Source organism: Nuphar pumila, chromosome 6 (assembly GCF_984573655.1).
Source record: "Nuphar pumila chromosome 6, dmNupPumi1.hap1.1, whole genome shotgun sequence".
NCBI classification, from domain to species: Eukaryota; Viridiplantae; Streptophyta; class Magnoliopsida; order Nymphaeales; family Nymphaeaceae; genus Nuphar; species Nuphar pumila.
Window position 1 is genome coordinate 102,157,616 of NC_143254.1, and position 14,110 is coordinate 102,171,725.

The 14,110-nt window shown below is 37.8% G+C and overlaps 1 protein-coding gene across 2 annotated transcripts in view; it reads right to left on the reverse strand.

Moving 5' to 3' along the window:
- The window catches only part of TAF5 (TBP-associated factor 5), a 68,297-nt gene that overhangs the window by 41,468 nt on the left and 12,719 nt on the right, over positions 1 to 14,110 (reverse strand). The window contains exons 6-9 of one of the 2 annotated variants that reach the window (XM_090008528.1): positions 5,703 to 5,790; positions 5,426 to 5,535; positions 3,408 to 3,512; positions 2,587 to 2,738 (exon numbers count right to left, since the gene is read on the reverse strand). In XM_090008528.1, coding sequence (XP_089864654.1) covers positions 2,587 to 2,738; positions 3,408 to 3,512; positions 5,426 to 5,535; positions 5,703 to 5,790 — 455 coding nt within the window. The remainder of the gene's footprint in view (positions 1 to 2,586; positions 2,739 to 3,407; positions 3,513 to 5,425; positions 5,536 to 5,702; positions 5,791 to 14,110) is intronic. The other variant, XM_090008529.1, reaches the window with a different exon arrangement.

A 14,110-nucleotide genomic window follows, 5' to 3' on the forward strand; every position in this document is an offset into this window, starting at 1 on the left:
AAATGGCCTTACGACAAAGACCCAACCACAATTGAATTTTAGTATAATTCAGAACAGAAATTTTAATATCAAAGAAGTCTAAAGTCTGCGGCCACCTTTTTTTTTAACTGATGAACCCGAGGCAGAAAAACGGAACTGCGCAGTAAAGGATCTGTTCTTAATAAAATTCAATCAGTAATAGGTACGTTATTTTGAAAATAACATGTTTTCCTTGTACAAAACAGAGATGAAAATGAGTTTGAAGATGAAATTATTTTAATCAAGACAGATCTGGGCGTGCAGATCACAATTTGATCTGACATCAATATGCGAATGAGTTTGGCGTGATCCTTTTCAACTCTTGTAATCACGCATAGATCAAAAATTGATCTTGCGTGATTATTTTAGTTATGGATGGGTAAAATCACGTGCAACAATGTGAAAAAAGTAGCAGGTATGACAGAAGAACAGCAGGCAATGAAAGGAGGAAATATGACAACGTGACCAAATTTAAGTTTTGGATTTTGGAAATAAGAGAAACTCGTTGGCTTAAATGATAAAGGGGGAAATCAAAAAGAGATACTTGAAGGAGATAAATAAGCAGATTAATGAGGTATTTCAAAAGAACAAAAAGAAAGGGGACAGTACGAAGAAGAGATTTCAGATGGACTGCAGATTTGAATGCAAAGAGAAATCGATAGAAGCAAGGAGGAAACAGGTACCTTAGAAGGAGACAAATCAATCATAGGAGGAACCGGTCTTCAATATTGAACCTGTCGCTTTGATACCATGATAGAAATCATGGGTTCCTTTTTTCATCCACAAGCAACAGCACAGCAAGGGGAGAGAGAACGTGGCCGCAGCAAAAATCCCTAATCAGAGTATTCAGTTTTTCTTCTCTGATTAAATACACACAGATACAATAGCTAGGGTACGAAAATACCCATTATATAATATGATAAAATTACAACATGCCATTAATGAAGCATTAATGAGCATGTGTTTAAATGAAAGGAATTGGGTCTGAATCCTGAGATCCAGACCCTATACCGAATGACATTAACTTTTCAATAACCATCATAGAAGCTAGAGCACCAGACATCTGCTGAAAGAGCACATAGAAGTCCTGAATTGACTCATTCCCTTATCTTAGAGCCTTCAACTCTTGCTCTAATTGATATCTTTTTGCCCAGTTATGCCACTGATAACCACAACCACATAAAATCAACCAAACTTCAACACACTTCAAGATTCCAATGAGTCTTCAAAGAGGACCATCATCTACATACTCTAACAGATGATAACCAGAAAATACGCAGGAACCATAAACCTGATAGCCAAATCAAGCTAAAATACGGATATCACCACTAGAATACCCTTCAAAAACATGTCAAAAGTCCTCAAAAACATCAAATCTGTTGTCCAACAGCCTTCTAAAACATTGCTTACTCAAAAATGACCCCAGACCATCAAACCCAAAGCATTTGTACCCACCAATTGAGTCGAAACAAGCCAAAGAGGCGAAACAGGTCACTATTCAAGCCATTTTCAGAAAATGAAAGAAAAATTCATATCAAATCAACCACAGCTTTGATGACCACGATTCTTGATTTGGAGGCTTTCTAAAATCAAGATAGACCAAAAGTTGCAATCACACAGTTCAAGCCTCTATGTCTGTACAGTCGATGATGATGCCAGCAAATTCCGGCGAGACTCCACCATACTAGGGTTTCAAGAAGAGAGAAACACAAAAGAGAGGAGAATGAAAAAACTCTTTATTCATCCTCAAAACTGAAAAGAATATAACAATAAAAGGGTTGACCCCTTCATCCTAAAACAACAGTTCCTAAAATGCCCTTAAGCCTAAGATAATATTACAAAAGAACAACAAAATACAATATTACCCCTATAACTAATAGTATTTACAAAAGGGGTAGAACACAAGATAGAGACACAATAATGTACATATGTCAACGGCCTCTAAAATTGATAGACCAGACATTCTAATGGGATCCCATATCTGCCTAAGATATGATGTATAAATGCTTACCCACTGACCATGTCAAAGAGATAAATCATGAACGACACAAACATAACACAGTGAAAGAAGAAGAAATTTTAGTGCCTAGGGTGTCCACTCCACATATTCACAGCCTTAGTAAATATGAATACTCTACATGTATTAAAGGACAATAACATCTGCACTTGTATTTCATAACACTTGTACATGTGAATGTTGCGCCAAATGATTCTTTCACATAAGCAATAATCAGTTTCTGGCATAAAAACATGTCATCTTTATATCAGGGCCATTCAGTATTTCAAAACCACAAACTTACAAAGATGCACTCACCACTCTAACAATAGAAGCATAGCTTATAGCATACAAAGCATGAATTCACAACCAATTGAATGCTTAAAAGATATCAGAAAAGCGTATAGTTAGCATGCCATAATCAACTAAAATTTTTCTTCATTTTCTTGCAACACTTCCACTCAAGATATGGTTATCATGTAAGCAGATAGCCCTTCAGATAATGCAAGACACATGCTTTAACTGCACATATTCTATCAATCAACAAATATGGCAGGACATCACATGCATACATCATGGGCAAGGCAAGCTCAGATTTCACCCGAGGAGCTACAGAGACAGTGCTTGTCTCAGAGCGAACACTTTTTCCTGTAGCACCAACCACCTTATCCTTCTTTAGTTTCTTGGTGGAAACTCCAGACTTCCCTCCATCTGCAGCCCTCTTCTGAGTATAGAAGATAAGCATATAATTCATTACTTCATCTTTATGGTTAATGAAAAGAAAAAAATTGTCTGAACTCTGAACCAAGATAACAATACAAGCTACGATCAGAACAAGATAGCACAGAAACACATTTTAAAACTTCCCGTTTAACAAAAATAATCTGTGTAGATCTTAATAATATATAGGGGTACACCTCTTAATGTGTGACAAGGTTTATGAACTATGTCACATGGGTGCGGGTGCGGGTGCGGGAATTCGGCACTTCCAAAAAACCCGGGTGCGAGGTGCGGCAGGGGCAAAAATGTAAAAAATAAAATAAAATATATATATAAGGGGGGTCCGGGTTATTTAAATCCCGCACCCCATTTCATAGGGCAAATTTTTTTTTTTAAAAAATCCAAAAAAATGGACCAAAATGACCCTGGGTGCGCACCCAGGGTCGGGTTGACCGCACCCGCGTCGAGTCGCGTCGGCGCGGGTGCGGCACCCTGCTAGCCGAATCCCTGTTACATAGTTTATGAATGTAGAAACAGAAAAATAAATCAGAATTAAGTGGATTATAAAATGATGCACACTCTCTAGCTTAGCTGGCACGCAAAAATGCATATTATGTACATAGTTTTATTATAGGACAAATTCCAAAAGATATGAATTAGCTTCCATGTCCACCTTGTTCTCTTCTAAGTCTCCTTCTTTGGATTCACCTTCAGATTTTTCTGCATCGGTTGTCAAACCAGCCTTTTCTAATCGTTCTTCTATAGAGTCTTCAAGCAGCTGAAGAATGGCATGTGATAAGTTAAAACATAACAGCAGAAACATCAAGATGTATTTAAAGTTTACAGTTAATGAGGAAAACCAAAGAACTTATCTCACATGAAAAGAAAAAGAGCAATCATGCGACATGTTCTTAAGTTTTACTTAAACAAAGTTAATAGTTAATTAGGAAAATCAAAGAACGTATCTCACATGAAAAGAAAAAGAGCATTCGTGCAACACAGTGTTCTCAAGTTTACATTTACATATAACATTATGTATAATTAGATATGTGCATTTGTGTCTTTGGCACACGAAGATTGCTATAGGAGTAATGCCCTTGAACAATGATCAATCTCTTCAAAAAATGGTACTAGAAAGCATATAGTTCAGATTATGATTCCCATAAGTGACTGTTGGTGAAAGATGCTTACATATTACTATTATTCAACCATTTCAATATTAGCTTGATAGTACCAATGTTTAAGACTTTAAGTAAACTAAATAAACATTTAAAAATATTTTGGGTTTTTTGTGTTATTCCAAACACGAGATCTAGAAAAAAAAATGGTGAACATGGTCCTGAAACATTAATTACTCAATTAGTGTTATATCTGCCATATGATTCACCACATAATAACAAAACCTTACAGTTTTTTTTTCTTAAAAAAAATTCTGCTTAAAATGTAACAATTAAAACCAAATACCAAACAGTTTTGGAGCTGGATAGAACTAAAAAAACATATAAGGAAAGCACCCCATAAGTAAGAAGCAATGTCACCGGGGTAGGGGTGCGGGTGCGGGTACGGGTACGACACGGCAATTCCAAAAAATGTGGGTACGAGGACATGGATATATATATATATATATATATATATATACACACGATTGCCAGTAACGACAAACGAGCATGCTCGATGTATCATCAAACACATGGGTCTCTCTCTCTCTCTCTCTCTCTCTCTCTATCTATATATATATATATATATATATATGTATATATATGTATATATATATATAGAGAGAGAGAGTGTTTGGATCTACATCCAGTGTAGATCTATATTTGGGTCCACACTTAATTCAGACCCACTTTTTTAATAAAAAGGTGGGTGGGTTTCGGCTGAGAGGGCACGAAAAGGCCCCCTTACCTCTCTCTCTCTCTCTCTCTCTCTCTCTCTCTCTCTCTCTCTCTCTCTCTCTCTCTCTCTCTGGTAGATTGGAAGAATGAAAAGAAGAACAAGAAGAGGAGAAGGTCACTGCCTCTCTCTCTCTCTCTCTGGCAAATTGGAAGAAGAAGAAGAGGATGAGGAGGAGAGGCCCAACCGTAACCAGTATGCCCTCTCTCTCTCTTTTTCTTCCTCTTTCTTTCTTCTTCTTCTTCTTCCCTGCCTTTCGCTGGAGGAAAAAAAAATGGGTTGGGTCAGGGTTGGACCCGACCCGACCCGATCTGGACCAGCACATACCCGTGCTGCATCCGGTACCTGCACCTGTGTCGATGTGTGTCACATGGGTGCACCGACTGGTTTGGCGTGTCCCGGTTACATAGGTAAGAAGTAAATGTGCTTTAGGCTAGTGCCACTTAGACATATATGGATGTTGGTGTCTCATGTCCACAGCTTGTCAGACACACCCCAGGATATGTATCACCAAGGATAATAAATGAATACAAATATGAATATAGATGTACACACATTGTGTATGTATGAATGTTAACATGCATATACGCTTACATGCCTATGTATATGTAAGCAATTCTGTGAGATATGTTTGAGCAAAAGAGCATAAAACTAGCAAACTAATACATAGGTTATTTTACAGAAGACACCTTATGGTCACTTACCTAACCTTAACTATAGTAGAATCATATGATATATCATAACAGTCACCACTCACCCAATTTGTAATATGGAAATGAACTTGGATCCTTAACTCACCCCCCAGTGTATTTCTTTCTGATTCATCTGCTTAGCTATATCGTTGCTGCTCCCAGTCAAAGTTACTACATCAGCATCCTCAGTAGAAGAACTTGGCTGTCCAGGAGAAACTGTCGATAGCAAATTTAGTACACTGCCCCACCTTGTAATTTGTAAAACATTAAAAATGCCAAAAACTAACCAAGTAGCGAGAGATGAACTTTCAGAGGTATATTGAGAACATCATAGTATGTAGGCAACATTCAAACATGATGAAGATTTTGAAAAAAAACATTACCTCGAAAATTAATATGCTCATTTATTATTCCAAGCATTACCATTGACTCTGTTTTCTGCAGATATTGCAGCAGAAGGTCATAGGAATACTGCATGTCAAAAATTAAAGGAGTGAGAAAACATACTTGAAGCTGAAAGTCTAAAGTTAGTTTCATCAATGATAAGATTTCCTTCATAAATAACACATACAAATTATGTGTGGTTCATGAAAACCACAAATACATAATGAAAATGACCTCAACATTCAATAACAAAACTCCTAAAAGGAAAATAGCTCAAGCTTATATAGTTTTATGGGATTGAAAAATTTTAACTGCATGAACACACAAATGCACAGAAACATACATATTCAGACTTACCCACTTTTGAGGGTACACACACACATATCTCAATATATATACATATGTGTATGTTTGTTGGATATATATACATATATACATATACATACACACATACTTATAGGTAAATATTTGGTACTAATGAAGGTACCAAATTATTGAGTAGAAATCACCTTTATTTCAGATTTTCAGATGTTTTAAACTTTTTTGTAGACTGAACCATATAGCCGTGATCTACAATGTTTGTTTAGTAGAAAATCAGTTTTGAATCATGTGATTGTGACATGTAAGCAAGTTTTTCAAGGGCTCTAAAAATCAATGGCTCATAGTGCACCAAAATTTCACAACTCAAAAAATCATATGTTTACATTGAAAAGACATGATCCAAGGTCCAATCCCCAGTAAACAAACCATGCTGAACATATCTATGTGGTCAGATTGAGCTGATACAGCTTGCATCTATGATTTCTAGCTCAATAGTTCCATACTTTCATTAGTACCAAATACAAACCCAATATATACAGATAGAGATAGTGGCGGAGCAACGTTGTGGCGTGCCCACCCTAACTCAAAATTTTCCAACAAAGGGGTTTGGATCAGGGTGGGCAGTGCCCACCCTAACCCATTTGGGTGGGTAGCTGGTGCACACCTTGACGTGGGTCAAGGTAGGCACTTGTGCCCGACCCAAAGGGGTAGATGGCCCCCAACAATTCCTCTCTCTCTCTCTCTCTCTCTCTCTCTCTCTCTCTCTCTCTCTCTCTCTCTCTCTCTCTCTCTGCAGCACAGGCCCTTGCCGCCACAACCTCTCGTGCCCTTCGGCCCTTCCCGTGAACCCAAAACCCACTCCTACACTCACAGGGGTCCCCTATCGGTTGTCCCGCTCCCTCCCTCTGGTTCTCCCCACGACCGCACAGCCACAGGGGCACCCCCTGGTTCCCCACACTCTCTCTCGTCCTCCTCCCTTGCCTGTGAGTCTACACAACCACAAGCCCACAGGGATCGTTGGGCCTCTCTCTCTCTCTCTCTCTCTCTCTCTCTCTCTCTCTCTCTCTCTCTCTCTCTTTTCGGTGTGGCCCCCTTCCCCCGACAACCCGACCCCACAACCACAGGCCCATACCGTCCTAAGGCACCAAGGCAGACTCTGTCCATCACACAATCCGCAACCACAATGCGCACACAAGGTTCTTTCTCTCTTTCTTGCTCACTTTAATTAATAATTTTTAATTAGTATTTAATTAGCATTTTTTATTATGGGTTTTTTCAATTAACATATGAAATTATGATTATCGTTTGTTAGGATTAGAATTTAGGTTTTTTATTTACATTTTTTTAAATAGTTGCATTTCAATAACTAAGGTTTAGGGCTTTTTGTGTTTTTTTCAATTGGCATTTACATTTTTAATGAGATGGATATTAATTAGTTATTTCTGTATTTTTTTAATCAACATTATACATGATTCGCATGGTTGATTTTAGTTAGAAATTTGGGGGTTTTGTTATTTTTTGTTTCAATTAGCTTATATGTGAAAATTATGAATGATGTTTGCTAGGATTGAGCTTTTTATTTAATATTTTTTAAATAGCATAAATATTTAATTAGGATTTAGAGTTTTTGTGTTTTTTCGAAATAGCATTTAGATTTTTATTTTGTTTTTAAATAAGATGAATATTTAATTTAGGTATTTTTGTGCTTTTTAATTAAGATTCTACATGCTTGATTAACATAAATGTATAGTTGATGATATAAGAATTAATGTTTTGATTTTGTATTTGTTTAAATGACAAGAATATTGGATTATGCTTTTAGGGTGTTATGTATTTTTTTTAATTAGCATTAAAATATGAATAATGAAAAATTGACTTTGGTTAGAACTTAAAATTTTTTTTTTTTGGGGGGGGGGGGGGTCAACTCGCATAGATGAGAATTTGAGTTTTTTTGTTTCAATTAGCATGCATTTGTTTTTTTTTATTCAATTAAATAGGTTAGTGATTTGATTAGAGAAATAATTAAATAGGTTGGTCAGTGATTTGATTAGAAAAATAATTAAATAAGTTTCATTTAACTATGTTAATATACAAATGCACATTAATGTTTTTTATTAGAAAGTGAGTGTATAATTAATGATAAAGATAAATTGGTGAAAGACATGTTCATCTTCGTTTTGAGTGGCTTGTACTTTTTCTGATTATTTATAAAGCATTTATGATATCTCTTATAGAATTTTTTTTAAAATAATTAATTAATTAGGTATTTATTTGTAAGATGTTTGTGTTCCTTTGTCACGTCTTGTTGAATGCATTTCAAGATCGAAACTTGAGCGTAGTCACACTGTATTATTCATAAAAGGTACTTTCTTAAGTCTTTATTATCAAACAAAGTTAAATTGTTGAAATGTTATTATGATACTTTGTGGTTCTTAAATAAATTTTTTTATTACTAAAAACATATTGTTGGTTTCAATCAAGGTTTCTAATTATGAATATGACACCGTAGCTCCTCAATTTTTTTTGCACTTGTTAGTATAGTTTATTATCATAGAAATTATTTTTTCTTTTTACTGTGCATTTGTGCCCACCCTAGCTTAAATTCCCGGATCCGCCAGTGGATAGAGAGAGTGAGTGTTTATTGTTCTTCTAAACCATGTCACTACATGGTGATACATACTCTTGTTTGCATGGATCAAGCCACCAAAATGTTAGATCTAACCTAACTGTAAGGATGTGTTTAGCACGAATTTATTTACTACATTAGTAGGTTTAACTAGAGTTACCGGAAGCGCCTAGGGTAATGGGGAAGTGCGCTTCCCCGATGCGCGCTTCGGATGCGCGAAACATCGCGCTTCCAAAACACGTGGGGAAGCGTCCCCCTTTTTTGGGAAGCGCATTTCCCTTTTATGGGAAGCTCGCTTCCCCATTTTTTCATTTTTTCGCTTCCCCCTCGCTTCCGGTTCGCTTCCGAGACGGTTCATAATTTTCTTCTAAGTGGTCCCACGCTTCCCCGCTTCCTACATTTTTTAAAGTGCCTCGCTTCCCGCTCCTGCTTCCTGTATCGCTTCCCGCTTCCTCAACTGGCAACTCTGGGTTTAACCATCACCAACATGTATAAGATTCAAATTTTGAGAAGGTGAAAAATCAACAGCTCACAATTGGTGAAGGTAATGATAGTTTAAAAATGGACCACAACATCATGCTGGAATCAATTTTAACACATAAATAAGTAAATAAATTATTCCAAACAAGATCAAAATGTTAATTTTTACTTTTGAAAATCATATGTATGCAAATTGAGAGTACTTGAAAAGAAGTGACTGAACCCGACCTTTGTACCGGATCGGATCCAGATCCAACCATAGTGTTGTAATTCTTTTTGTTATTAAAGGGTATTTTTGTACCCTAAAAGTATGTATTAGTTAAATACTCATACCCTAATACAATGAAAACACACTGAACACTTTAACGTGTTGTTTTTCTGCAGCCCCCTTCCCATTATCGTGTTTTCTCTTTTCTTGCACAGGTGAACCTGGAGATCATCGTATTTTAACATGGTATCAGAGCAGTGTTAAACTGGGCTTCGGATTGTTTTTCCAGAAGGAATGACCACAGAGAGAAGATGATCTGATTTTTTTCCTCAACCCCGATTTCTGCGTCTTCTCCCTCTTTTCTTCTCTGTTTTCAAATCTGGTAAGACCGTCAACATCTTCCTTCCCTTACCTCTTCTTCAAATTTATTTGTGCGTCTCCTTCCTCCTCCTCGGTTTCAGTTCTGAATCGATTTACTTTCTTCTTCAGATCTGAATATCTAGAGATTTAGAATTAGTTAATCTATTCGAAAACCAAAGGGTCCTCGTTTGGGTCTCTTGACGTCATTTTTGAATCTCTCGACGTGAAGAGACATCGATCAGTTTCTGGCAGTCGACCAGAATCCTATGCTTGCTGAAATTAATGTTTGTGAGTCTTCCATTTGCATAATCGCTATCTCGAAATACTCGTATTCCTGTCTTTCATGTTTTTGTTTTTTTGCCAAATCTGGAACCATTTTCTGTTGATAGTGAGTTTTCTTTACTGTCGATCTGAATATTATACTCTCTGAAATTCATATTTCTGCTATCTCAGTCTGCAATATTCTTTATCTTGAAGTATTCATATTCTCGTTTCGTCTTTCTACTTAATCTGGAACTGCATTAATGTTGATATTCAGTTAGTTGATAAGTTTTTTTTTCTGATTATACCCGAATACAATATATCTGTCATACTACCAAAAAAAGGGCGGGGGGGGGGGGGGACAGAATATTCGAGTAACTGAGTTTCTTGTGAGTTAAAATTTTGGTTCAGAAATTTTTCTTGAAATTTCTCTTTCTTCCCACAATATCTTCCAATGGACTCAACTTTCTTACAGTCAGGCCTTTCCTCTAACTTTCTTAGCCAATTAGTCTCTGAAAAGCTGAATAATTCAAATTTCTTGACCTAGAAAAGGCAGATTGTTCCTTTTATAAGGAGTCAGGATCTCTCTGGTCATCTGGATGGATCAGTCTCACCCCCTCCAGAGTTCACTTCACAGGAAAAGCAGAACGATAAAGGAGCGCAATCTATTGTTCTTCTCAAAAATCCAGATTATGTTGCTTGGGTGAAAAGAGATCAAGCATTGGTGGCATACATCACCTCAACACCCTCACAAAAAGTTCTTGTAGCCATTCCCGATGATTATTCAGCCAAAGAACTATGGGACAAGCTAGTTCAGACATATTCGCAGATCTCTGAAGCGAGAATCGTGTGTCTCAAGCGAGAATTTCAAATGTTGAAGAAAGATTCGATGTCTATTATGGAGTACTTGAATAAAATGAAAGGCATCACAGATCAACTGGCTATTGTAGGATGTCTCGCCAGTGATAAAGACAAGGTGCAACAGACCTTGAGTGGATTGAGGTCAGACTATCATGTTCTGGTGACGTCCTTGTGTCTCCCAGAGCTTCCAAAATTTGAAGATCTTCGTGCAAAGCTTCTGCAGTATGAAATGACCCTGAAAGGGTTTTCTGAGGACACCCATGCGCATTTAGGGACTCAGGATGTGCTGGCCACTGGACTGACTTATGGTAGAGGTAGAGGAGGAAATTATTTTCAAGGAAGGGGAGGACAAGGGAGAAATGCCTTTGGAGGTCATGGTTTGCTTCCAACGCCCAATATACAGGGACAAAGGCCCATTTCTACTTGCTTCCTATGCAATAAGAAAGGGCATATTAAAGCAAATTGTTGGTTCAACACTCAAAATAAGGGAAAACCCTACAAACAGAAACTAAGAGGGATGGAGAAGTAAAAGAGTTGCTATTAGCAGCCTTGGCAGGCTTGAACATGAAACAAAATGATAAAGGTATTTGGTACGTTGACTCTGAAGCCGCGACCCACGTTTCGGATGATGCGGGTAAGCTCTTGAATCTTACTCCTTATGTTAGAAAAAATAGCATAGTCACAGGAGATGGTTCTCATCACTCCATCTCACATATCGGAAATGCTATTATAACCATATCCAAATCTTTTCTTAATCTTTCAAATGTTATTCATGCTCCTAATATTCAAAAGAATATTGTTTCTGTCACAAAACTTGTTGATGATGTTAATGTCTCAGTTGAATTTACTCCCTCTTCTGTTTATGTCAAGGATATTCGCACGAGGGAGACATTCGCTGAGGGAAAGAGACGAGGCAGCATGTACAACTTCCAAGAAGATCCCTCATTCTCAGTTCATTTTACTTGTTCATCCTTGAAGCCTCATCAGCATCCATCTTTTGTTTCTTCTAATTATGTGTTTGCCATTTCTGAATGTAATAAGCCAACTCTTTGGCATAGTCGTTTGGGTCATTGTGGTCGTCATTTTATTGAAAAACTTGTCTTGAATAATTTCATTCTAAAGTCCAGTCTGAGTCCAAAAGCCAGTGATACAAAGTGTCCTAGTTGTCACTTATGTAAGAGTCGTGTTTTACCTTTCAATTCAATCAATAAGAGAGCTTCAATGCCCTTTGAGGTCATATGTTCTGATGTCTGGGGTCCTGCCCCAATTGCTTCTGTTTTTTTTAGTAAATATTACCTTATTTTCATTAATAGCTATTCACGCTATACTTGGATATTTTTTATGAAACACAAATCAGAAGTTTTTGGATTGTTCCAAAAATTTCACACCTTTGTTAGAAATCATTTCTCTACAAACATTCTGAATTTCCAATGTGATGGAGGAGGGGAATTCTCTTCTAATGATTTTGTTAGTTTCCTTCAGCATAATGGGATAAAGAGAAGAGTGTCTTGCCCACACCTCAACAAAATGAGATTGCTGAGAGGAAGAATCGACATATTGTTGAGAGTGCAATGAGCATGATGCATGGAAGTAATCTCCCTATCACCCTATGGACAAAAGCTTTTCACTCCACAGTCCATGTGATAAATCGGCAGCCCATGACCATTTTAGAAAATAGGTCACCATTTTTCTCCTTATTTGGCGTTCATCCCGACTATCATGAATTATGTGTGTTTGGATCGGTTTGCCATGTTTACATCGATGGTTCATTGAGACATAAGTTTCAGGACAAAGTCTTAAAGTACAGGATATTGGGATATGTTGAAGACTACAAGGGGTATAGGTGCTATGATCCATTAAGCAAACGTGTCAAAATATTAAGAAATGTCGTGTTTGACGAGATGAATTTTGACAATCAACCTGCTAATTCAAACCTTCATGTTGCTACTCCAAGTCCCAGTGTTGAGGTGTACTATCCATGGTTAAATTCAGAACCCTTGTCCAATACTAGGGATGATTGTCCTACAGATTGCAGTCAGGAAGAGGTATGTGGGGAATCAGCAGATGACTCTCAACCAGAAGAGGTTACTACACAAAACTTGGAGTCAGTAAGGTATAAGGGTATTGTCTACACCCGGCGTGAGAAAGGCCCCTCATCCATCCCTGGCACAGATATTGGTCCTTCTACTTCCGCTCCACAGATGTTGGATGTCAGGAGATCCACCTGGACCCGACATCCGCTTGACAGGTGGGTAAGCTATAAAAAAATTCTTTGGATTTTCAATTGTTCCTAACGTCCATAAATAAAGAAGATGAGCCTCTCACATTCTATCAAGCTGCGAGTTCCAGAAGATGGATCGAAGCGATGAATGAAGAAATGAAAGTCTTACATGAATGTGGTACATGGAAAGTTGTGCCTAGACCAGGGTTACCGGAAGCGCCTAGCTAAAAGGGGAAGCACGCTTCGGAAGCGCGAAACGTCGCGCTTCCGAAGCGTGGGGGGAAGTGTCCCCCTTTTTTGGGAAGCGCGCTTCCCTTTAATGGGGGACGCGCTTCCCTTTAATGGGAAGCGTGCTTCCCACCACGCTTCCCCTGTTTTTTCAATTTTTTTGTATTTTTTATTTTTTATTTTTTTCGCTTCTCCCTCGCTTCCTAGGTCGCTTCCGAGACGCTTCCTAGGTCGCTTCCGAGACACTTCCTGAATCGGTCCTAAGCGGTCCCACGCTTCCTAAAATTTTGAAAGTGCCTCGCTTCCCGCTCCCGCTTCCCGTATCGCTTCCCGCTCCCGCTTCCTCAACTGGCAACCATGGCCTAGACCACTAAATAGAAATGTGGTTGGGTCAAAGTGGGTGTACAAGATAAAATATAAACCAGATATGAGCATTGAAAGGTATAAAGCTAGACTTGTAGCTAAAGGGTTCATACAAGAACAAGGACATGACTTTAATGAAACTTTCAGTCCTGTTGTTAAGATGGAAACCATTCGTATTGTCTTGAGTCTAGCCATTGAACATGGATGGACATTGAGTCAACTAGATGTAAAAAATGCCTTTTTATATGGTGACCTAAAAGAAGAAGTTTATATGGAGCAACCCACTGAGTACGCAGAACAAGATGTCAATCAGTATGTATGCAAGTTGAAAAGAGCACTCTATGGATTGAAACAAGCTTCTCGGTCATGGTTCGAGAGTTTTTCACTGGAAATACAGAAGCACGGTTTCTCTTGGTCTCTTCTAGATCACTCATTATTCATTCACAATGAACAAGATGTTACCACTCTTCTATTGATA